At 45.9% G+C, this 25,534-nt stretch overlaps 1 protein-coding gene across 7 annotated transcripts in view; it reads left to right on the top strand.

The window, feature by feature from the left end:
• The window catches only part of ppp1r9a (protein phosphatase 1, regulatory subunit 9A), a 119,213-nt gene that overhangs the window by 52,175 nt on the left and 41,504 nt on the right, over positions 1-25,534 (top strand). For all 7 annotated transcript variants that reach the window (XM_036953402.1, XM_036953408.1, XM_036953403.1 and 4 more), the window contains exon 6: positions 9,029-9,164. In XM_036953402.1, the coding sequence (XP_036809297.1) occupies positions 9,029-9,164 (136 nt within the window). The remainder of the gene's footprint in view (positions 1-9,028; positions 9,165-25,534) is intronic.

Genomic DNA, 25,534 nt, shown 5'->3' with positions numbered 1-25,534 from the left:
AACAAATCAGACATTGATAAACTCCCATATCTACTGGGTGAAATACCACAGTGTGCCATCACAACAGCAAGATGTGTGACCTGTTGCCACAAGAAAAGGGAGCACAAACAACATTGTAAATACAACCTATTTTTATCTGTTAATTTATTTTCCCTGTCATACACATTGTTACAACAATGTACATAGCCAATAATATAACATTTGAAATGTCTATATTCTTTTAAAACTGAGTGTAATTGTTACTGTTTATTTCAGATTGTCCTGTAGTTAATTCACTGTAATTGGAGAATTGAGTGGGTTCTGGTAGTCTTTAATAGCTGACTCGAAGATTTGTATATGTTTTTGCTGTAGAGGCAAACATATTGGAGAAGTGGTTTATCCACACATCTCCGTTTTGGGTAGATAGCTCTTCACGTTGTTTGTTTAGTGTTTTCCAATTTTCACAGAAGTGTTTAGATTCTATGGATTCTTCAATTACATTGAGCTGATTTCTGATGTGCTGTTCTTTCTTTTTTCTTAGTGTATTTCTGCATTGTTTTAGTGTTTTGCAATAGTGTAGGCGTAGGTTCAGGTTTTCTGGGTCTCTGTTTTTTTGGATGGACACGTTGCTCAATTCCCTTCTTAGTTTTTTGCATTCTTCATTAAACCATTTGCCATTATTGTTTATTTTCTTAGGTCGTCTGCTTGAAATGTTTAGATTTGATAGAGAAGCTGAGAGGTCAAATATACTGATAAGGCTTTCTACTGGCAAGTTTACACCTTCACTATCGCAGTGAAACATTTTGTCCAGGAAGTTGTCTGAAAGGGATTGAATGTGTTGTTGGCTCATTGTTTTCTGGTAGGTTTCCACACTACATTCCTTCCATCTATAGCATGTCTGAATATTATGCAGTTTATTCAGCACTGATGCCTCATGATTGATTACTGCTCTGTTCAAGTAGACTGTGACGTTGCTGTGATCTGATAGGGCTGCAGTGGGCTGACTGAACGCTCTGAGAGACTCTGGGTTGAGGTTGGTGATAAAGTAGTCTACAGTACTGCAGCCAGCACACAGGAGGACATGTTTCTCTAACCAGATGTAAAATGCTCCTGTTTTCAACCTATTTAATAGAGTGGCTTAGGTCTGATCTATACCAAATGATCATACCCCGTGGGTCCCTTTCCTGTTTTATGACTGATAGTTTGGTGGATGGGACTACCAGCTCTGTAACCTAGAGGCCAACCAGTGGGCATAGGCCTGATCCGGGGGCCTATATAGGATGTGGGCAGGGTTGGTTTGTGGTTGGGGGTAGAGGCGTGGCTGATGATGCTGTGGTCTGGGTGTAGGTCCTCTGGGGGGGAGTCTCGAGGGTCTGGGGTCTGGGCGAGGTGCTCATCGCTCTGTTGCTGCTGTGTGAGGTGCAGGGACTGCGGTTGAGAGCGATGTCTTTCAAGGTCCTGGCAAAGTTGGGGTCCGTGGTCTTCTTGGGGTGTACCTGGTCATAGAGGCTGTCCAAATCCAGGGTGGGGTGATGGGCCAGGGAAACAATGGGTTTTGAGTGAGACACAGTCATGGGAAATGCTTGCATTCACCTCTCTCTCTCTCTCCCTCTCTCTCTCTTCCACTCTCTACCTCCCACTGTTTCTATTGCTGTCTCTCTCTCTCTCGCCCTCTCTGGTCTGTTTAGTTAAAACTGCTTTGTTAGAGGAGCATATCTCAGTGTACAGCTACAGTAGTCTGTCGTATAGTCGTTCTTTCTGCACATAAAACATGCATGTGTCCACTTTACTGTGATTCTCTTACATAACCTTTTCTCTTTAGCTCTGAGCTCACTGAGAGAGTGCTGTTTACATTATGTTGTGCCTTATAGAGGAAAGGGGGCCATTTTGTCTCCAAACTTATGTTTTCAAACTGCAGACCACCAAAACTGCTACATAAACACAGAACATAGCCTGCATGTGAAAAAAGTTTTGCCGGACCCTCATTCATGCCACATTAGCATAATGTAAATAGAGTGTAAATATGTCTCATTGTGAAAGAGTAGCAGTGGACAGCAGGCCTCCGCTCCACAGAGCAGAGCACTCTTCTCCCAAACAATAGAGGAGCACAGCATGGAAGAGAAGAGAAGAGCTTTATTAATAACCCCCTCCCAGCATGCATCAGTTAGGCAGGCAGTTAGCCCAAGTCGGCTAGGCGAACCGAATGAGTGTGCTCGCATACTCAAAAGACCTTCGCTTGAAAAATTAGGAAAAAAACGGCAATAGTACTGTTTGGCCATTCTGATACGCCGTAGCCAGTATACATTTCCTCAAAATAGTCAGAATTCATCTAAGATTTTGACGTTTTTGCAGCAGAGATCTTAGTCTAATCTAACTAAGATGTTTGGTGCATTATTTCTCAATGAGAAAACGTGCATGAAAACAAGTCGTCTCTCATTGAATGACAACAAAGACTTTATTGAAGAATCCCTACAGTTGACCTTCGGCTCCCAAACTTTGACTGGCATCAAGAAAAAAATGTGTGTGCCCGAACAGCCGGAAAAAGCCTTACCGAAGTCCAAAACGAAGAAAAACATCACAAAATGGCGTCATAATATATGCACAAACTCTTACGAACTGTTTTGTCTGAGAAGCATGTGGACGCGTTTAGATCTCTCTCTCTCTTTCAGTCCTATATGTCTCTCCCTCTCTCTTTCAGTCCTCTCTCTCCCTCTCTCTTTCAGTCCTCTCTCTCCCTCTCTCTTTCAGTCCTCTCTCTCTCCCTCTCTCTTTCAGTCCCCTCTCTCCCTCTCTCTTTCAGTCCTCTCTCTCTCCCTCTCTCCTTCAGTCCTCTCTCCCTCTCTGTCCTTTCTCTCCCTCTTCCAGTCCCCCCTCTCCCTCTCTCTTTCAGTCCTCTCTCTCTCCCTCTCTCCTTCAGTCCTCTCTTTCTCTCCCTCTCTCTTTCAGTCCTCTCTCACTCTCCCCCTCTCTTTCAGTCCTCTTTTTCTCTCCCTTTCTCTTTCAGTCCTCTCTTTCTCTCTCTCCCTCTCTCTTTCAGTCCTCTCTCACTCTCCCTCTCTCTTTCAGTCCTCTCTCACTCTCCCTCTCTCTTTCAGTCCTCTCCCTCCCTCTCTTGCTCTTTGTGTCCTCTCTCTTTCTCCATCTCTCTTTCAGTCCTCTCTCCCTCTCTCTTTCAGTCCTCTCTCCCTCTCTCTTTCAGTCCTCTCTCTCTCTCCCTCTCTCTTTCAGTCCTCTCTCTCCCTCTCTCTGTCAGTCTTCTCTCACTCTTCCTCTCTCTTTCAGTCTTCTCTCACTCTTCCTTTCTCTTTCAGTCCTCTCTCTCTCTCCCTCTCTTTTTCAGTCTTCTCTCACTCTTCCTCTCTCTTTCAGTCTTCTCTCACTCTTCCTTTCTCTTTCAGTCCTCTCTCTCTCTCCCTCTCTCTTTCAGTCTTCTCTCACTCTCCCTCTCTCTTTCAGTCCTCTCCCTCCCTCTCTTGCTCTTTTTGTCCTCTCTTATATAGTGTTGTTTTTCCCTCTCTCCCTCTGTTGGTTTACTCTCCTCTGAATTATTATTATTATATCACTCTGTCATCCATCACAGACAAGACGACCAGGATTAGACAGCACTTTTGTTTCTGTTAACCTGTGAGTAACCTTCCATCTAAAGAGCACTAATATTATTGTAAATATCACAAATGGAATTCTATTGATTCCATACTGCCGCTGCAATCTCTCAGGGACTTGTGTACCGAATCACACCCTAGTCCCTATATAGTGCACTACTTTTGACCAGAGCCCTATAGGGGATAGGGTGCCATTATTAGGGAAGCCATATCTGCTTAATGGTGTGAATGGTGATGAGGGCTGGAATGGAAGGATGTGTCAAACTGTGTCAAACTCTATTGCAGCATATTGTTCCCTAAGCAGCTGTTTACTGAGACAATATTGATTGAAGCATGAACAGCAGCTAAGAGAGAAAGTGAAAAATAACACACATTTATTTTCTTTCTTTCTCTCTTCTCACTTATTTTCTTCTGATCTGTTCTCTCCTCTTCTCTCCTCTCTATCTCTCCTTTTTCATTCACTCTCTTCTTCCTCCTGTCCAGTAAATCTCTCTCCCTCTCTCTCTCTCTCCTCCCTGGGTTTGATCGCCCTGTGTCCCAGATTTGCCATTTCAACTCAATTTAACCCTGACTTACGACATCATCTAGGTCTCTGGAACCAGATGAGTAAGATGTCACTGATCACCACATGAAACTATAATCGCATAATGGTAAAAAAAGAAGAAAGATCTATATTTATGAGCCAGATATTAAAAGACAGCACAATATGAAACTATCCCACAATGAAACATCCCACAATGGTTGACAGAGGGCATATCCTTTGTGTGAGGAAGTGAAGTGCGGACATCCCTCAAATCTGTAACCATGTGCGTCCCACATGGCACCCTATTCCCTATGTAGTGCACTACTTTTGACCAGAGCCCTATGGACCCTCGTCAAAAGCAGTAAGGGAAGGGAATAGTGTGCCATTAGAGAAGCAGCCCGTGTCTGTCAACATAGCAGCTCCTAATGGACTAGACATGTTCTCTGCATTATGGCTGTTGTTCCCAGAGCAGTGGGAGGCAGGGTGGAACCCCCCTGCATGTTGCTTTTCCGGGAATGCAGAAACTGTTTCCAGGTCAGCTGCTAGATGGAGAGATGGCCGTGATTCCTCTCTGTTGTTGCTTCAGATGTAGCTCAACGTTAGCCTCTGGACTGTGGAGCGTATAGCACTGTAGCTCTGTAATCAGCGTGCCCACTCCGGATGATTGGAGACTCAAATATGCTCTCCCGCTGAGATAGAGGGATCCATCTTGGAGTAAACGAGAGAGAAACCAGAGAAAGATGTGTTTTTGCCTCCTGTATGCTGGGTGGTAGAGAGGGAAGATGGGGAGAGGTGACCTGGCGTTCACAAATCTATTACTGAATGACTTAAAGACCATCCCAAACACTGCATTTGGGTTTTGGAGGTTTGAGTCAGAGTTAGCAAGATACTGCCAGAATAAATATATACCTTCAATGTTGTTATAAACTGGACAAAGTGGATTAATTAAAAGGTGAATGTTCCTAATAATAGTAGTAGTGGAAATGGGATTACCACTAACAGCAACTACAACAACAATATTCATGAGAATGCCTGTGACGACCGGTCTCTATAGCCAGACTGCTCACTGAGTCTGTACCTAGTCAGTGTTTTCCTCAGTTTTCTATCAGTCACAGTGGTCAGATAGTCTGCCACCATGTACTGTCTGTTTAGAGACAAAAAGTTGAAGTTGACGTACATTTTTTGTGGTGTCTTTCCAATAGGTGATTTATTTTCATTTTGCTTAGTGATAATTTGTTAATATTTTCTGAGTCTCTATGGAGTTGGTTTGGGTTAGTGATCTGAGCATCAGAACCGGCTGAGGGGACTCCTCTCTTGTTTCATCTCTTGAATTGTAGGGCTGTGTGATGATATGTTTCAGGGTTGGTTATTTGTTCTATTCTAATAAGGGGGGCTATTGGCCCAATTCTGCTCTACATTAGTTATTTGGTGGTTTTCTTTGCACTTCAAAACTCTGCATGCAGTATTTTGATTGGATGTTTGTCCCATTTGGTAAATTCATTATTAGAGAGGGGACTCCATACTTCGCTGCCATTTTGTGCCAGATTCTAATTGGAATTTCCATTTTAATGTTGCTTCTAATGACATAGAATGCTCTTCTTGCTTTGTCTCTTAGCCTGTTCACAGCATGTGAAAGCCACCTGTGTTGCTGATATTTAGTCCTAGATATGTGTAGTTTTTGGTGTGTTCTAATAGAACTGTGTCCAAATAGAATCCATGTTTGTGATCCTGATTTCCGGACCTTTTTTGAATATTCTATTCGTTTTTTTTAGGTTATCTGTCAGAACCTGTGCAGATGATCTAGGTGCTGCAGTAGCTCCTTAATGGGAGACCACAACACCATTGTGGTCTCACCATCATCTGCGTACAGCAGACACTTGATTTCAGTGTGGTGTAAGGTGAGACCAGGTGCTGCAGATTCTTCTAATGTTTTTGCCAATTCATTAATGTAGATGTTAAACAGTGTTGAACTTGAGCAGCCCTGTTTCACACCAAGTCCCTGAGCGAAGAAGTCTGTTTACTTGTTGCCAATTTTAACCACACATTTGTTTTTAGTGTACGTTGATTTGATAACTCTCTCTCTCTCACCAGTGGACGGCATGGACTTTGTAGGGTATGGTAGTGTAGGGTGGGGTATGGTAGAGTATGGTAGGGTATGGTTGGGTGGGGTAGGGTAGGGTATGGTAGGGTATGGTATGGTAGAGGATGGTAGGGTAGGGTGGGGTATGGTAGAGGATGGTATGATAGGGTGGGGGTATGGTAGGGTAGGGTAGGGTATGGTGGAGTATGGTAGGGTAGGGTAGTGTAGGGTGGGATATGGTAGGGTGGGGTATGGTAGTGTAGGGTATGGTATGGTAGGGTATGGTAGGGTGGGGTAGGATATGGTAGAGTATGGTAGGGTATGGTAGGGGTATGGTAGGGTATGGTAGAGTGAAGTGGGGTATGGTAGAGTATGGTAGGATAGGTAGGGGTATGGTAGGGTATGTTAGGGTATGGTAGAGTATGATAGGGTATGGTAGAGTGAAGTGGGGTATGGTAGAGTATGGTAGGATAGGTAGGGGTATGGTAGAGTATGGTAGGGTATGGTAGGATGGGGTACGTTAGGGTATGGTAGGTGGGGAATGTTAGGGTATGGTAGGTAGGGTATGGTAGGGTATGGTAGAGTATGGTAGGGTATGGTAGAGTATGGTAGGGTATGATAGAGTATGGTAGGGTATGGTAGGGTGGGGTAGGGTATGGTAGAGTATTGTAGGGTAGGGTAGGATATGGTAGGGTAGGGTATTTTTAATTTTATTTTATTTTTATTTTTTTTTCACCTTTATTTAACCAGGTAGGCTAGTTGAGAACAAGTTCTCATTTACAATTGCGACCTGGCCAAGATAAAGCATAGCAGTTCGACACATACAACAACACAGAGTTACACATGGAATAAACAAAACATACAGTCAATAATACAATAGAACAAAAGAAAACAATAAGTCTATATACAGTGAGTGCAAATGAGGTAAGTTAAGGAAATAAATAGGCCATGGTGGTGAAGTAATTGCAATATAGCAATTAAACACTGGAATGGTAGATCGGCAGAAGATGAATGTGCAGGTAGAGATACTGGGGTGCAAAGGAGCAAAATAAATAAATAAATACCAGTATGGGGATGAGGTAGGTAGATAGATGGGCTGTTTACAGATAGGCTAAGTACAGGTGCAGTGATCTGTAAAATGCTCTGACAGCTGGTGCTTAAAGCTAGTGAGGGAGATGTGAGTCTCCAGCTTCAGAGATTTTTGCAATTCGTTCCTGTCATGGGCAGCAGAGAACTGGAAGGAAAGAAGACCAAAGGAGGAATTGGCTTTGGGGGTGACCAGTGAGATATACCTGCTGGAGCGCGTGGTAGAGTATGGTAGAGTATTGTATGGTAGGGTATGGTAGAGTATGGTAGGGTGGGGTGGGGTGGCGTATGGTAGGGTGGGGTAGGGTAGGGTGTGGTATGGTATGGTAGAGTATTGTATAGTAGGGTATGGTAGAGTATGGTTGGGTGGGGTAGTGTAGGGTATGGTAGAGTATTGTATGGTAGGGTATGGTAGGGTAGTGTATGGTAGGGTATGGTAGAGTATGGTAGGGTGGGGTGGGTATGGTAGGGTATGGTAGAGTTTGGGAGGGTATGGTAGAGTGGGGTGGGTTATGGTAAAGTAGGGTATGGTAGGGTGGGGGGGGGTGGGGTATGGTAGAGTAGGGTATGGTAGGGTATGGTAGAGTGGGGTGTGGTATGGTAGAGTATGGTGGGGTAGGGTAGGGTATGGTAGAGTTTGGTAGGGTATGGTAGAGTGGGGTGGGGTATCTTAGAGTAGGGTATGGTAGGGTAGGGTATGGTAGAGTATGGTAGGGTGGGGTAGGGTATGGTAGGGTATGGTAGGGTAGGGTGGGGTATGGTAGGGTGGGGGGGTGGGGTATGGTAGAGTAGGGTATGGTAGAGTATGGTAGGGTATGGTATGGTAGGGTGCTGTATGGTATGGTATGGTAGGGTGGGGTATGGTAGAGTATGGTAGGGTATGGTAAGGTGCGGCAGGGTAGCCTAGTGGTTAGAGCGTTGGACTAGTAACTGGAAGGTTGCAAGTTCAAACCCCCGAGCTGACAAGGTACAAATCTGTCGTTCTGCCCCTGAACAGGCAGTTAACCCACTGTTCCTAGGCCGTCATTGAAAATAAGAATTTGTTCTTAACTGACTTGCCTAGTAAAATAAAGGTAAAAAAAAAAAAAAGGTATGGTAGGGTACGGTACGGTACGGTAGGGTAGGGTATTGGTAGGGTAGGGTTTGGTAGGGTAGGGTATGGTCGGGTTGGGTTGGGTTGGGGTTTGATAGGGTGGGGTTGGGTGTGAGAGAATGGCTGGTACAGCTGTAACCCTGAGCCTGTGCCAGTGCCTGACGTGCACATTCCACCCTGGAGGGCTGCATGACATTTGTCACGTCACTGTGTTACTGATGAAAGCCACCTTCCCCCTCCTCGCCTCCACTCTTCTATAATCAGATCCTGCCGTTAAGTCCCTGCCAATCGCACAGACTGCCTGTTACAGCCTCAAACAACACACAAACAAATAAACAGTTTCAAATTAGGTCAGAGAAAGTTCAGTCATGTTTAGTTAAGCTGATAAATGAATGAGAAAAAGTCAAGGTGCATTGAAGTGAAGCTCTCATTCCTCAGTAAACCAACATGCACAGTGTTTCAGTGTATTGTAAAGTCAATGGAGAGGTGCATTGAAGTGAAGCTCTCATTCCTCAGTAAACCAACATGCACAGTGTTTCAGTGTATTGTAAAGTCAGCACTTCAGCAGTTATTTTTCCAATCTATTGTCCAATGATTCTTCATTATGTGAATGTTTAATCCCCCCTGTATGCTCTTGCTGATTGGCTGTTGCTGTCCGTTTCCAGGTTTGTGATTGGTCGAGAGCGTCCGGGCCAGGTGAGCGAGGTGGCTGCTCTGATCCAACAGACTCTGGAGCAGGAGAGGAGACAGAGAGAGATGCTGGAGCAGCAGTATGCCCAGTATGCCCAGTACGACGATGAGGTGGGTAGCCTACTGCCCCACTGTCTCACCCTGCTACTGATACACCTGTTAGTGTGGCCAATCAAATCCTATACAGTTTTATTAACTCATTCTACAACAATGGCTAACTTACTGAATCACTAATCAATTCAAATCAAATTGTATTGGTCACATGGTTAGCAGATGTTAATGCGAGTGTAGCGAAATGCTTGTACACTCTTCTACTGATCAGGGCCTGTAAGCATCTCAGAGTAGGATTGCTGATTTAGGATCAGTTTTGCCTTTTAGATTAGGATGAATATGTATGGAAAGAGAGGGGGGGTGTTGATGCTGGATCAGTACTCCGATTCTGAGCAGTTTGATATGGCCCCAGCTCTGTTTCACCCTCCTAATGACTAACCTGTGTGGTCACACTGCACTCAGACCTGTGTGGTCACACTGCATTCAGACCTGTGTGGTCACACTGCCCTCAGACCTGTGTGGTCACACTGCCCTAAGACCTGTGTGGTCACACTACACTCAGACCTGTGTGGTCACACTGCCTTCAGACCTGTGTGGTCACACTGCACTCAGACCTGTTATGTCACACTGCCCTCAGACCTGTGTGATCACACTGCACTCAGACCTGTGTGGTCACACTGCCCTCAGACCTGTATGGTCACACTGCACGTAGACCTGTATGGTCACACTGCACTCAGACCTGTGTGGTCACACTGCACTCAGACCTGTGTGGTCACACTGCCCTCAGACCTGTGATGTCACACTGCCCTCAGACCTGTGTGGTCACACTGCCCTCAGACCTGTGTGGTCACACTGCACTCAGACCTGCCCTCAGACCTGTGTGGTCACACTGCACTCAGACCTGTGTGGTCACACTGCATTCAGACCTGTGTGGTCACACTGCCCTCAGACCTGTATGGTCACACTGCACTCAGACCTGTATGGTCACACTGCACTCAGACCTGTGTGGTCACACTGCACTCAGACCTGTGTGGTCACACTGCACTCAGACCTGTGTGGTCACACTGCCCTCAGACCTGTGTGGTCACACTGCACTCAGACCTGTGTGGTCACACTGCACTCAGACCTGTATGGTCACACTGCACTCAGACCTGTGTGGTCACACTGCACTCAGACCTGTGTGGTTACACTGCCCTCAGACCTGTGATGTCACACTGCCCTCAGACCTGTGTGGTCACACTGCATTCAGACCTGTGTGGTCACACTGCCCTCAGACCTGTATGGTCACACTGCACTCAGACCTGTATGGTCACACTGCCCTCAGACCTGTGTGGTCACACTGCACTCAGACCTGTGTGGTCACACTGCACTCAGACCTGTGTGGTCACACTGCACTCAGACCTGTATGGTCACACTGCACTCAGACCTGTGTGGTCACACTGCCCTCAGACCTGTGATGTCACACTGCATTCAGACCTGTGTGGTCACACTGCACTCAGACCTGTGTGGTCACACTGCACTCAGACCTGTGTGGTCACACTGCCCTCAGACCTGTGATGTCACACTGCCCTCAGACCTGTGTGGTCACACTGCATTCAGACCTGTGTGGTCACACTGCCCTCAGACCTGTATGGTCACACTGCACTCAGACCTGTATGGTCACACTGCCCTCAGACCTGTGTGGTCACACTGCACTCAGACCTGTGTGGTCACACTGCACTCAGACCTGTATGGTCACACTGCACTCAGACCTGTGTGGTCACACTGCACTCCGACCTGTGTGGTCACACTGCACTCAGACCTGTATGGTCACACTGCACTCAGACCTGTATGGTCACACTGCACTCAGACCTGTGTGGTCACACTGCACTCAGACCTGTGTGGTCACACTGCACTCAGACCTGTGTGGTCACACTGCACTCAGACCTGTATGGTCACACTGCACTCAGACCTGTGTGGTCACACTGCACTCCGACCTGTGTGGTCACACTGCACTCAGACCTGTATGGTCACACTGCACTCAGACCTGTATGGTCACACTGCACTCAGACCTGTGTGGTCACACTGCACTCAGACCTGTGTGGTCACACTGCACTCAGACCTGTGTGGTCACACTGCACTCAGACCTGTGTGGTCACACTGCACTCAGACCTGTGTGGTCACACTGCACTCAGACCTGTGTGGTCACACTGCACTCAGACCTGTGTGGTCACACTGCACTCCAATCCCGTTCTCCAACATTGCAATGGCTGCCGCAGGTCAATCTTGGTCATGAGTTGGGGTTGTGATAATGGAAAATCAGGCGTAGTGAAACAGCTCGAGAATAATGTGGCTGTTCACATTATAACAAGCCTCTAGGTGTGGTTTAAAGTGTTTGAGCGTCTGTGGTTGTTAAAAAACACTCAATGGCAATTCTCTCTCTCAGCCAACATGTTTTCCTGCCTGTGTTTGTTCCAGTACACACTAAAGCCCATTCTCTCATTATTATAGTGGGTCAGGAGGCTGGAGGACAATAAGACCACCCCTCTCTCTCACTCTTTCTCCCCACCTCCCTTTCTCCAAATGTATTTCTCTCTTCCCCTCCCTCTCTCTCTCTTCCCCTCCCCCTCTCTCTCTTCCCCTCCCCCTCTCTCTCTCTCTCTCTCTCTCTCTCTCTCTCTCTCTCTCTCTCTCTCTCTCTCTCTCTCTCTCTCTCTCTCTCTCTTCCCCTCCCTCCCTCCCTCTCTCTCTCTTCGCCTCCCTCTCTCTCTCTTCCCCTCCCTCCCTCTCTCTCTTCCCCTCCGTCCCTCTCTCTCTTCCCCTCCCTCCCTCTCTCTCTCTCTCTCTCTCTTCCCCTCCCTCCCTTTCTCTCTTCCCCTCCCTCCCTTTCTCTCTTCCCCCCTCCCTCCCTCTCTCTCTTCCCCTCCCGCCCTCCCTCCCTCACACGCTCTCTCTTCCCCTCCCTCCCCCTCTCTCTCTTCCCCTCCCCCTCTCCCTCTTCCCCTCCCTCCCTCTCTCTCTTCTCCTCCCTCTCTCTCTTCCCCTCCCACCCTCCCTCTCTCTCTCTTCTCCTCCCTCCCTCCCTCTCTCTCTCTCTCCCTCCCTCCCTCCCTCCCTCCCTCTCTCTCCCCCCCTCTCTCTCTCTCGCTCTCTCTCTCTCTCTCTCTCTCTCTCTTCCCCTCCCTCTCTCTCTCAATTCAATTCAAGTCAATTCAAGGGTCTTTACTGGCATGGGAAACATGTGTTGACATTGCCAAAGCAAGTGAGGTAGATAATATACAAAAGTGAAATAAACAATACAAATTAACAGTAAACATTATATATACAGAAGTTTCTCTCTCTCTCTTTTCCCCTCTCTCTCTCTCTCTCTCTCTCTCTCTCTCTCTCTCTCTCTCTCTCTCTCTCTCACTCACCCTCCCTCCCCCCTCTCTCTTCCCCTCCCTCCCTCCCTCCCTCCCATTTCCTTCATGGGTTGCGCGTTGCCATGGTACCAAGGCTGAGGGTCTTTATTAAATCCCCATTTAGAGAGAAGAGACGTCAGGTTAATTACCATGTATCTGGGCAGAGTGATACATAGCCTATAGGCTCTGGTCTGGTGCATGCGGGTATGTCTATGTCTCTACTGTACAGTATGTCTGTGTGATGATTTCAAAGATACATTTTTTATTTTTTCCCTTCAGTGTTTGTCATTCATTGGTGGATTGATTGTTGTGACTCAGAGGGTTGTATGGCATGTCTGTTTATGTCCTGGGAACAAACCAAACCAAAGTCTCCACAGCTGTCTGATATTACCAGTCCCATGCTGCGTTTAGGATGAATAATTTGCCATGTGGTGGGAACTTAATCTAATATTTATAGAGATATTAATATTAATGCTCTCATATTATTGCAGAGCATAGATCATCCTAAATAATTCATAATTGTTTACCATGTCGGTTATGCGTGAAGGAATGGATGTTTTGCTAGTTATAATTCAGTGTGGATTCCCCAGTACCGTTGGATTCTGTAGGAATGTGAAACGTATTAGTAAAGGATTAGTAATGGTAACTCATTACACTGTGTGCTGTCAGGCTGTAAGGCTTAATGTGTGTCCTCAGTGGCACCCTATTCCCTATATAGTGCACTACTTTTGACCAAGGCCTGAATAGGGTGAATTTAAAATGGGGTGAACAGGGTGCATAGGTTGAATAGAGAATGGGGTGAACGGGGTGAATAGAGAATAGGGTGAATAGAGAATGAGTTGAATAGATGGGTTTAATAGAGAATGGGGTGAATAGATGGGGTGAATAGAGAATGGGGTGACTAGATGGGTTTAATGGAGAATGGGGTGCATAGATGGGGTGAATATATGGGTGACTAGAGAATGGGGTGAATGGAGAATGGGGTGAATAGAGAATGGGGTGACTAGAGAATGGGGTGACTAGATGGGGTGAATAGAGAATGGGGTGACTAGATGGGTTTAATAGAGAATGGGGTGACTTGATTGGGTGAATAGAGAATGGGGTGAATAGATGGGGTTAATAGCGAATGGGGTGAATAGAGGATGGGGTGACTAGATGGGTTTAATAGAGAATGGGGTGACTAGATGGGTTTAATGGAGAATGGGGTGCATAGATGGGGTGAATATATGGGTGACTAGAGAATGGGGTGAATGGAGAATGGGGTGAATAGAGAATGGGGTGACTAGAGAATGGGGTGACTAGATGGGGTGAATAGAGAATGGGGTGACTAGATGGGTTTAATAGAGAATGGGGTGACTTGATTGGGTGAATAGAGAATGGGGTGAATAGATGGGGTTAATAGTGAATGGGGTGAATAGAGTATGGGGTGACTAGATGGGTTTAATAGAGAATGGGGTGAATAGAGAATGGGGTGACTAGATGGGGTGACTAGATGGGTTTAATAGAGAATGGGGTGACTAGATTGGGTGAATAGAGAATCGGGTGAATAGATGGGGTGACTAGAGAATGGGGTGACTAGATGGGGTGACTAGATGGGTTTAATAGAGAATGGGGTGACTAGATGGGTTTAATAGAGAATGGGGTGACTAGATTGGGTGACTAGAGAATGGGGTGAATAGCTGGGGTTAATAGAGGATGAGGTGAATAGAGGATGGGGCAACTAGAGGATGGGGTGACTAGATGGGGTGAATAGAGAATCGGGTGAATAGATGGGTTTAAACGAGAATGGGGTGACTAGATGGGGTGACTAGATGGGTTTAATAGAGAATGGGGTGACTAGATTGGGTGAATAGAGAATCAGGTGAATAGATGGGGTTAAACGAGAATGGGGTGACTAGATGGGGTGACTAGATGGGTTTAATAGAGAATGGGGTGACTAGATTGGGTGACTAGAGAATGGGGTGAATAGATGGGGTTAATAGAGGATGAGGTGAATAGAGGATGGGGCGACTAGAGGATGGGGTGACTAGATGGGGTGACTAGATTGGTTTAATAGAGAATGGGGTGACTAGATTGGGTGAATAGAGAATCGGGTGAATAGATGGGGTTAAACGAGAATGGGGTGACTAAATGGGGTGAATAGAGAATGGGGTGAATAGATGGGGTTAATAGAGAATGGGGTGACTAGATGGGGTGACTAGAGAATGGGGTGAATAGATGGGGTTAATAGAGAATGGGGTGACTAGATGTAGTGAATAGAGAATGGGGTGAATAGATGGGGTTAATAGAGAATGGGGTGACTAGATGGGGTTAATAGAGAATGGGGTGACTAGAAGGGGTGACTAGAGAATGGCGTGAATAGATGGGGTGAATAGAGAATGGGGTGAATAGAGAATGGGGTGAATGGAGAATGGGGCGAATAGAGGTTGGGGTGAATAGAGGATGGGGTGACTAGAGAATGGGGTGACTAGAGAATGGGGTGACTAGATGGGTTTAATAGAGAATGGGGTGAATAGATGGGGTTAATAGAGGATGGGGGGAATAGAGGATTGGGTGACTAGAAGAGGTGACTAGATGGGGTGAATAGAGAATGGGTGAATAGATGGGTTTAATAGAGAATGGGGTGGCTAGATGGGGTGAATAGAGAATGGGGTGAATATATGGGGTTAATAGAGAATGTGATGACTAGATGGGGTGAATATATGGAGTTAATAGAGAATGGGGTGACTAGAGAATGGGGTGAATAGAGAACAGGGTGAATGGAGAATGGGGTGAATAGAGAATGGGGTGAATAGAGAATGGGGTGACTAGATGGGGTGAATGGAGAATGGGGTGAATAAATGGGGTTAATAGAGAATCGGGTGACTAGATGGGGCGACTAGAGAATGGGCTGAATAGATGGGGTTAATAGAGAATGGGGTGAGTAGATGGGGCAAATAGAGAATGGGGTGAATAGATGGGGTTAATAGAGAATGGGGTGACTAGAGGGGGTGAATAGATGGGGTTAATAGATCATGGGGTGACTAGAAGGAGTGACTAGATAATGGGGTGAATAGATGGGGTTAATAGAGAATGGGGTGAATGGAGAATGGGGTGAGTAGAGAATGGGATGAATAGATGGGGTTAATAGAGAATGGGGTGACTAGATGTAGTGAATAGAGAATGGGGTGAATAGATGGGGTTAATAGAGAATGGGGTGACTAGATGGGGTTAATAGAGAATGGGGTGACTAGAAGGGGTGACTAGAGAATGGCGTGAATAGATGGGGTGAATAGAGAATGGGGTGAATAGAGAATGGGGTGAATGGAGAATGGGGCGAATAGAGGTTGGGGTGAATAGAGGATGGGGTGACTAGAGAATGGGGTGACTAGAGAATGGGGTGACTAGATGGGTTTAATAGAGAATGGAGTGAATAGATGGGGTGAATAGAGGATGGGGGGAATAGATGGGGTTAATAGTGAATGGGTTGAATAGAGTATGGGGTGACTAGATGGGTTTAATAGAGAATGGGGTGAATAGAGAATGGGGTGACTAGATGGGGTGACTAGATGGGTTTAATAGAGAATGGGGTGACTAGATTGGGTGAATAGAGAATCGGGTGAATAGATGGGGTGACTAGAGAATGGGGTGACTAGATGGGGTGACTAGATGGGTTTAATAGAGAATGGGGTGACTAGATGGGTTTAATAGAGAATGGGGTGACTAGATTGGGTGACTAGAGAATGGGGTGAATAGCTGGGGTTAATAGAGGATGAGGTGAATAGAGGATGGGGCAACTAGAGGATGGGGTGACTAGATGGGGTGAATAGAGAATCGGGTGAATAGATGGGTTTAAACGAGAATGGGGTGACTAGATGGGGTGACTAGATGGGTTTAATAGAGAATGGGGTGACTAGATTGGGTGAATAGAGAATCAGGTGAATAGATGGGGTTAAACGAGAATGGGGTGACTAGATGGGGTGACTAGATGGGTTTAATAGAGAATGGGGTGACTAGATTGGGTGACTAGAGAATGGGGTGAATAGATGGGGTTAATAGAGGATGAGGTGAATAGAGGATGGGGCGACTAGAGGATGGGGTGACTAGATGGGGTGACTAGATTGGTTTAATAGAGAATGGGGTGACTAGATTGGGTGAATAGAGAATCGAGTGAATAGATGGGGTTAAACGAGAATGGGGTGACTAAATGGGGTGAATAGAGAATGGGGTGAATAGATGGGGTTAATAGAGAATGGGGTGACTAGATGGGGTGACTAGAGAATGGGATGAATAGATGGGGTTAATAGAGAATGGGGTGACTAGATGTAGTGAATAGAGAATGGGGTGAATAGATGGGGTTAATAGAGAATGGGGTGACTAGATGGGGTTAATAGAGAATGGGGTGACTAGAAGGGGTGACTAGAGAATGGCGTGAATAGATGGGGTGAATAGAGAATGGGGTGAATAGAGAATGGGGTGAATGGAGAATGGGGCGAATAGAGGTTGGGGTGAATAGAGGATGGGGTGACTAGAGAATGGGGTGACTAGAGAATGGGGTGACTAGATGGGTTTAATAGAGAATGGGGTGAATAGATGGGGTTAATAGAGGATGGGGGGAATAGAGGATTGGGTGACTAGAAGAGGTGACTAGATGGGGTGAATAGAGAATGGGTGAATAGATGGGTTTAATAGAGAATGGGGTGGCTAGATGGGGTGAATAGAGAATGGGGTGAATATATGGGGTTAATAGAGAATGTGATGACTAGATGGGGTGAATATATGGAGTTAATAGAGAATGGGGTGACTAGAGAATGGGGTGAATAGAGAACAGGGTGAATGGAGAATGGGGTGAATAGAGAATGGGGTGAATAGAGAATGGGGTGACTAGATGGGGTGAATGGAGAATGGGGTGAATAAATGGGGTTAATAGAGAATCGGGTGACTAGATGGGGCGACTAGAGAATGGGCTGAATAGATGGGGTTAATAGAGAATGGGGTGAGTAGATGGGGCAAATAGAGAATGGGGTGAATAGATGGGGTTAATAGAGAATGGGGTGACTAGAGGGGGTGAATAGATGGGGTTAATAGATCATGGGGTGACTAGAAGGAGTGACTAGATAATGGGGTGAATAGATGGGGTTAATAGAGAATGGGGTGAATGGAGAATGGGGTGAATAGAGAATGGGGTGACTAGATGGGGTGAATAGATGGGGTTAATAGAGAATGGGGTGAATGGAAGGGGTTAATAGAGGATGGGGGGAATAGAGGATTGGGTGACTAGAAGGGGTGACTAGAGAATGGGGTGACTAGATGGGTTGAATAGAGAATGGGGTGAATAGATGGGGTTAATAGAGAATGGGGTGACTAGAGAATGGGGTGGATAAATTTGGTTAATCGAGAATGGGGTGGCTAGATGGGGTGAATAGAGAATGGGGTGAATAGATGGGGTTAATAGAGAATGTGATGACTAGATGGGGTGAATAGATGGGGTTAATAGAGAATGGGGTGACTAGATTGGGTGACTAGAGAATGGGGTGAATAGATGGGGTTAATAGAGGATGAGGTGAATAGAGGATGGGGCGACTAGAGGATGGGGTGACTAGATGGGGTGACTAGATTGGTTTAATAGAGAATGGGGTGACTAGATTGGGTGAATAGAGAATTGGGTGAATAGATGGGGTTAAACGAGAATGGGGTGACTAAATGGGGTGAATAGAGAATGGGGTGAATAGATGGGGTTAATAGAGAATGGGGTGACTAGATGGGGTGACTAGAGAATGGGGTGAATAGATGGGGTTAATAGAGAATGGGGTGACTAGATGTAGTGAATAGAGAATGGGGTGAATAGATGGGGTTAATAGAGAATGGGGTGACTAGATGGGGTTAATAGAGAATGGGGTGACTAGAAGGGGTGACTAGAGAATGGGGTGAATAGATGGGGTGAATAGAGAATGGGGTGAATAGAGAACGGGGTGAATGGAGAATGGGGCGAATAGAGGGTGGGGTGAATAGAGGATGGGGTGACTAGAGAATGGGGTGAATAGAGAATGGGTGACTAGATGGGTTTAATAGAGATTGGGGTGAATAGATGGGGTTAATAGAGGATGGGGGGAATAGAGGATTGGGTGACTAGAAGGGGTGACTAGAGAATGGGGTGACTAGATGGGGTGAATAGAGAATGGGTGAATAGATGGGTTTAATAGAGAATGGGGTAACTAGAAGGGGTGAATAGATGGGGTTAATAGAGAATGCGGTGACTAGAGAATGGGGTGAATAAATTAGGTTAATCGAGAATGGGGTGGCTAGATGGGGTGAATAGAGAATGGGGTGAATATATGGGGTTTATAGAGAATGTGATGACTAGATGGGGTGAATAGATGGAGTTAATAGAGAATGGGGTGACTAGAGAATGGGGTGAATAGATAATGGGGTGAATAGAGAATGGGGTGAATAGAGAATGGGGTGACTAGATGGGGTGAATGGAGAATGGGGTGAATAAATGGGGTTAATAGAGAATCGGGTGACTAGATGGGGTGACTAGAGAATGGGGTGAATAGATGGGGTTAATAGAGAATGGGGTGAATAGATAATGGGGTGAATAGAGAATGGGGTGAATAGAGAATGGGGTGACTAGATGGGGTGAATGGAGAATGGGGTGAATAAATGGGGTTAATAGAGAATCGGGTGACTAGATGGGGTGACTAGAGAATGGGGTGAATAGATGGGGTTCATAGATCATGGGGTGACTAGAAGGAGTGACTAGATAATGGGGTGAATAGATGGGGTTAATAGAGAATGGGGTGAATGGAGAATGGGGTGAATAGAGAATGGGGTGACTAGATGGGGTGAATAGATGGGGTTAATAGAGAATGGGGTGAATGGAAGGGGTTAATAGAGGATGGGGGGAATAGAGGATTGGGTGACTAGAAGGGGTGACTAGAGAATGGGGTGACTAGATGGGGTGAATAGAGAATGGGTGAATAGATAGGTTTAATAGAGAATGGGGTAACTAGATGGGGTGAATGGAGAATGGGGTGACTAGATGGGGTGAATGGAGAATGGGGTGAATAAATGGGGTTAATAGAGAATCGGGTGACTAGATGGGGTGACTAGAGAATGGGGTGAATAGATGGGGTTCATAGATCATGGGGTGACTAGAAGGAGTGACTAGATAATGGGGTGAATAGATGGGGTTAATAGAGAATGGGGTGAATGGAGAATGGGGTGAATAGAGAATGGGGTGACTAGATGGGGTGAATAGATGGGGTTAATAGAGAATGGGGTGAATGGAAGGGGTTAATAGAGGATGGGGGGAATAGAGGATTGGGTGACTAGAAGGGGTGACTAGAGAATGGGGTGACTAGATGGGGTGAATAGAGAATGGGTGAATAGATAGGTTTAATAGAGAATGGGGTAACTAGATGGGGTGAATAGAGAATGGGGTGAATAGATGGGGTTAATAGAGAATGGGGTGACTAGAGAATGGGGTGAATACATTTGGTTAATCGAGAATGGGGTGGCTAGATGGGGTGAATAGAGAATGGGGTGAATAGATAGGTTTAATAGAGAATGGGGTAACTAGATGGGGTGAATAGAGAATGGGGTGAATAGATGGGGTTAATAGAGAATGGGGTGAATAGAGAATGGGGTGAATAGAGAATAGGGTGACTAGATGGGGTGAATGGAGAATGGGGTGAATAGATGGGGTTAATAGAGAATGGGGTGAGTAGATGGGGTGAACAGAGAATGGGGTGAATAGATGGGGTTAATAGAGAATGGGGTGACTAGAGGGGGTGAATAGATGGGGTTAATGGATCATGGGGTGACTAGATAATGGGGTGAATAGATGGGGTTAATAGAGAATGGGGTGAATGGAGAATGGGGTGAATAGAGAACGGGGTGACTAGATGGGTTTAATAGAGAATGGGGTGAATAGATGGGGTTAATAGAGGATGGGGGGAATAGAGGATTGGGTGACTAGAAGGGGTGACTAGAGAATGGGGTGACTAGATGGGGTGAATAGAGAATGGGTGAATAGATGGGTTTAATAGAGAATGGGGTAACTAGATGGGTTGAATAGAGAATGGGGTGAATAGATGGGGTTAATAGAGAATGGGGTGACTAGAGAATGGGGTGAATAAATTTGGTTAATCGAGAATGGGGTGGCTAGATGGGGTGAATAGAGAATGGGGTGAATATATGGGGTTAATAGAGAATGTGATGACTAGATGGGGTGAATAGATGGAGTTAATAGAGAATGGGGTGACTAGAGAATGGGGTGAATAGAGAACTGGGTGAATGGAGAATGGGGTGAATAGAGAATGGGGTGAATAGAGAATGGGGTGACTAGATGGGGTGAATGGAGAATGGGGTGAATAAATGGGGTTAATAGAGAATCGGGTGACTAGATGGGGTGACTAGAGAATGGGGTAAATAGATGGGGTTAATAGAGAATGGGGTGAGTAGATGGGGTAAATAGAGAATGGGGTGAATAGATGGGGTTAATAGAGAATGGGGTGACTAGAGGGGGTGAATAGATGGGGTTAATAGATCATGGGGTGACTAGAAGGAGTGACTAGATAATGGGGTGAATAGATGCGGTTAATAGAGAATGGGGTGAATGGAGAATGGGGTGAATAGAGAATGGGGTGACTAGATGGGGTGAATAGATGGGGTTAATAGAGAATGGGGTGAATGGAAGGGGTTAATAGAGGATGGGGGGAATAGAGGATTGGGTGACTAGAAGGGGTGACTAGAGAATGGGGTGACTAGATGGGGTGAATAGAGAATGGGTGAATAGATGGGGTTAATAGAGAATGGGGTGACTAGAGAATGGGGTGAATACATTTGGTTAATCGAGAATGGGGTGGCTAGATGGGGTGAATAGAGAATGGGGTGAATAGATGGGGTCAATAAAAAATGGGGTGAATAGAGAACGGGGTGAATGGAGAATGGGGTGAATAGAGAATGGGGTGAATAGAGAATAGGGTGACTAGATGGGGTGAATGGAGAATGGGGTGAATAAATGGGGTTAATAGAGAATGGGGTGGCTAGATGGGGTGAATAGAGAATGGGGTGAATAGATGGGGTTAATAAAAAATGGGGTGAATAGAGAACGGGGTGAATGGAGAATGGGGTGAATAGAGAATGGGGTGAATAGAGAATCGGGTGACTAGATGGGGTGACTAGAGAATGGGGTGAATAGATGGGGTTAATAGAGAATGGGGTGAGTAGATGGGGTGAATAGAGAATGGGGTGAATAGATGGGGTTAATAGAGAATGTGGTGACTAGAGGGGGTGAATAGATGGGGTTAATAGATCATGGGGTGACTAGATAATGGGGTGAATAGATGGGGTTAATAGAGAATGGGGTGAATGGAGAATGGGGTGAATAGAGAATGGGGTGACTAGATGGGGTGAATAGATGGAGTTAATAGAGAATGGGGTGAATGGAAGGGGTGACTAGAGTATGGGGTGAATAGATGGGGTTAATAGAGAATGGGGAGAATGGAGAATGGGGTGAATAGAGAACGGGGTGACTAGATGGGTTTAATAGAGAATGGGGTGAATGGAGAATGGGGTGAATAGAGAATGGGGTGAATGGAGAATGGGGTGAATAGAGAATGGGGTGACTAGATGGGGTGAATAGATAGGGTTAATAGAGGATGGGGTGACTAGAGGATGGGGTGAATAGAGGATGGGGTGAATAGATTAGTTTAATAGAGAATGGGGTGACTAGATGGGGTGAATAGATGGGGTTAATAGAGGATGGGGTGACTAGAGGATGGGGTGATTAGAGGATGGGGTGAATAGATGAGTTTAATAGAGAATGGGGTGACTAGATGTGGTGAATAGAGAATGGGGTGACTAGATGTGGTGAATAGAGAATGGGGTGACTAGAGAATGGGGTGACTAGATGTGGTGAGTAGAGAATGGGGTGACTAGATGGGGTGAATAGAGAATGGGGTGACTAGATGGGGTGAATAGAGAATGGGGTGACTAGATGGGGTGAATAGAGAATGGGGTGACTAGATGGGGTGAATAGAGAATGGGGTACCTAGATGGGTTGAAGAGAATTGTGTGACTAGATGGGTTGAAGAGAGAATGGGGTGAATAATTATCTTGGTGCTGTAGCTCCTTAGTGGGAGACCCCAACACCAGGTCATCTGCGTACAGCAGACACTTGATTTCAGTGTTGTGTAAGGTGAGACCAGGTCAAATCAAATCAAATGTATCTATATAGCCCTTCGTACATCAGCTGATATCTCAAAGTGCTGTACAGAAACCCAGCCTAAAACCCCAAACAGCAAGCAATGCAGGTGTAGAAGCACGGTGGCTAGGAAAAACTCCCTAGAAAGGCCAAATCCTAGGAAGAAACCTAGAGAGGAACCAGGCTATGTGGGGTGGCCAGTCCTCTTCTGGCTATTCCGGGTGGAGATTATAACAGAGCATGGCCAAGATGTTCAAATGTTCATAAATGACCAGCATCGTCCAATAATAATAAGGCAGAACAGTTGAAACTGGAGCAGCAGTACGGCCAGGTGGACTGGGGACAGCAAGGAGTCATCATGCCAGGTAGTCCTGAGGCATGGTCCTAGGGCTCAGGTCCTCCGAGAGTGAGAAAGAAAGAGAGAAAGAGAGAATTAGAGAGAGCACACTTAAATTCACACAGGACACCGAATAGGACAGGAGAAGTACTCCAGATATAACACCAGGTGCTGCAGATTCTTCTAGTGTTTTGCCAATTCATTAATGTAGATGTTAAACAGTGTTGAACTTGAGCAGCCCTGTTTCACCCTGTTCACCCCGTTCACCCTGTTTACCCCGGTCACCCTATTCACCCCGTTCTCTATTCAACCTTTTCACCCTGTTCACCCTGTTAATAGAGAATGGGGTGAATAGATATCCTTAGTTGTTTAAAGCAGCAGGGCTGAAAGCTTTCCCTGTACCAGAGGTTTCAAATCATGTGTCAGCGTAAGCTTTGTGTGTGTGTGTGTGTGTGTGTGTGTGTGTGTGTGTGTGTGTGTGTGTGTGTGTGTGTGTGTGTGTGTGTGTGTGTGTGTGCGTGCGTGTGCGTGTGCGTGTGTGTGTGTGCGCATCAGCGTGTTTGTGAGAGAGTCAGAGAGACAGAGAGAGAGAGAGAAAGATCATGTGTGTGTCTGTGTGTGCATCAGCGTGTTTGTGTGAGAGAGAGAGAGAGAGTGAGAGAGAGAGTGAGAGATGTGTTCGCTCTGCAACAACTCTGTGAGCTCCAGCACAAGTGTCTCTGGCAGTAGGACCAGACAGAGGGGCCCGGCCGGCCCCATGCCAGGATGGGTCATTCGATCCTGCTGTCCCTGCCTGGCTCTCTGCAACCAGATGTGAGCTGCAGCAGAGCAGAACTCGTCTTTATAATCCTGTCTGTGTCCCAAATGGCACCCCGCTCTCTACATAGTGCACTACTTTAGAGCAGAATCCATTGGGGATAGTGTGTCATTTGGGATGCATTCTGTCTGTCTGGATCAGTTTAGTAAGCTGCCAGGCTGTAGAGAGAGAGAGCTCTAGCAGAAAGAAAAACATACAGTATCATCAACCCTGCTGTCTCTTTTCTACTGACCACACATACTGCACAGGCTGATGATGATGATGATGATGATAGTGACGGGGTGATGATGGTGGTGAAGCTAATGGAACATTCATCCTTATAGCCTGCTACCATGTGCGCATTGCTGCACTTATAATGTGAAGAAATAATAACATTTTAAGCTAAATGTTCTGATCTGTTTTGTCCGCCACATTGCGTAAAAAAGATGCTAGTGGTTGTATTAATTTGGGATCTATCGCATCCCACAACTGTCCCAGACTATGTTTGGAATATTTATTTCTCATACAGAAATGAATAGGTCGACTTTTGACTATGGGGGATCGTAGATTGATATTTATTTATTTTATTTTATTTCACCTTTATTTAACCAGGTAGGAAAGTTGAGAACAAGTTCTCATTTACAATTGCGACCTGGCCAAGATAAAGCAAAGCAGTTCGACACAAACAACACAGAGTTACACATGGAGTAAAACAAACATACAGTCAATAATACAGTAGAAAAATAAGTCTATATACGATGTGAGCAAATGAGGTGAGACAAGGGAGGTAAAGGAAGTAAATGCAATATAGCAAGTAAAACACTGGAATGGTGTTTGCAGCAAAATAGAAATAAATTATAGATGGGCTATGTACAGGTGAAGTAATCTGTGAGCTGCTCTGACAGCTGGTGCTTAAAGCTAGTGAGGGAGATAAGTGTTTCCAGTTTCAGAGATTTTTGTAGTTCATTCCAGTCATTGGCAGCAGAGAACTGGAAGGAGAGGCGGCCAAAGGAAGAATTGGTTTTTGGGGTGACCAGAGAGATATACCTGCTGGAGCGCGTGCTACAGCTGGGTGCTGCTATGGTGACCAGCGAGCTGAGATAAGGGGGGACTTTACCTAGCAGGGTCTTGTAGATGACATGGAGCCAGTGGGTTTGGCGACGAGTATGAAGCGAGGGCCAGCCAACGAGAGCGTACAGGTCGCAATGGTGGGTAGTATATGGGGCTTTGGTGACAAAACGGATGGCACTGTAATAGACTGCATCCAATTTGTTGAGTAGGGTATTGGAGGCTATTTTATAAATGACATCGCCGAAGTTGAGGATTGGTAGTATGGTCAGTTTTACAAGGGTATGTTTGGCAGCATGAGTGAAGGATGTTTTGTTGCGAAATAGGAAGCCAATTCTAGATTTAACTTTGGAATGGAGATGTTTGATGTGGGTTTGTAAGGAGAGTTTACAGTCTAACCAGACACCTAGGTATTTGTAGTTGTCCACGTATTCTAAGTCAGAGCCGTCCAGAGTAGTGATGTTGGACAGGCGGGCAGGTGCAGGCAGTGATCGGTTGAAGAGCATGCATTTAGTTTTACTTGTATTTAAGAGCAATTGGAGGCCACGGAAGGAGAGTTGTATGGCATTGAAGCTTGCCTGGAGGGTTGTTAACACAGTGTCCAAAGAAGGGCCAGAAGTATACAGAATGGTGTTGTCTGCGTAGAGGTGGATCAGAACC

This window comes from Oncorhynchus mykiss, chromosome 18 (genome assembly GCF_013265735.2).
Source record: "Oncorhynchus mykiss isolate Arlee chromosome 18, USDA_OmykA_1.1, whole genome shotgun sequence".
NCBI classification, from domain to species: domain Eukaryota; kingdom Metazoa; phylum Chordata; class Actinopteri; order Salmoniformes; family Salmonidae; genus Oncorhynchus; species Oncorhynchus mykiss.
The sequence above is the reverse complement of the archived record's forward strand: the minus strand, read 5'-3'. Positions and strand labels throughout refer to the sequence as shown.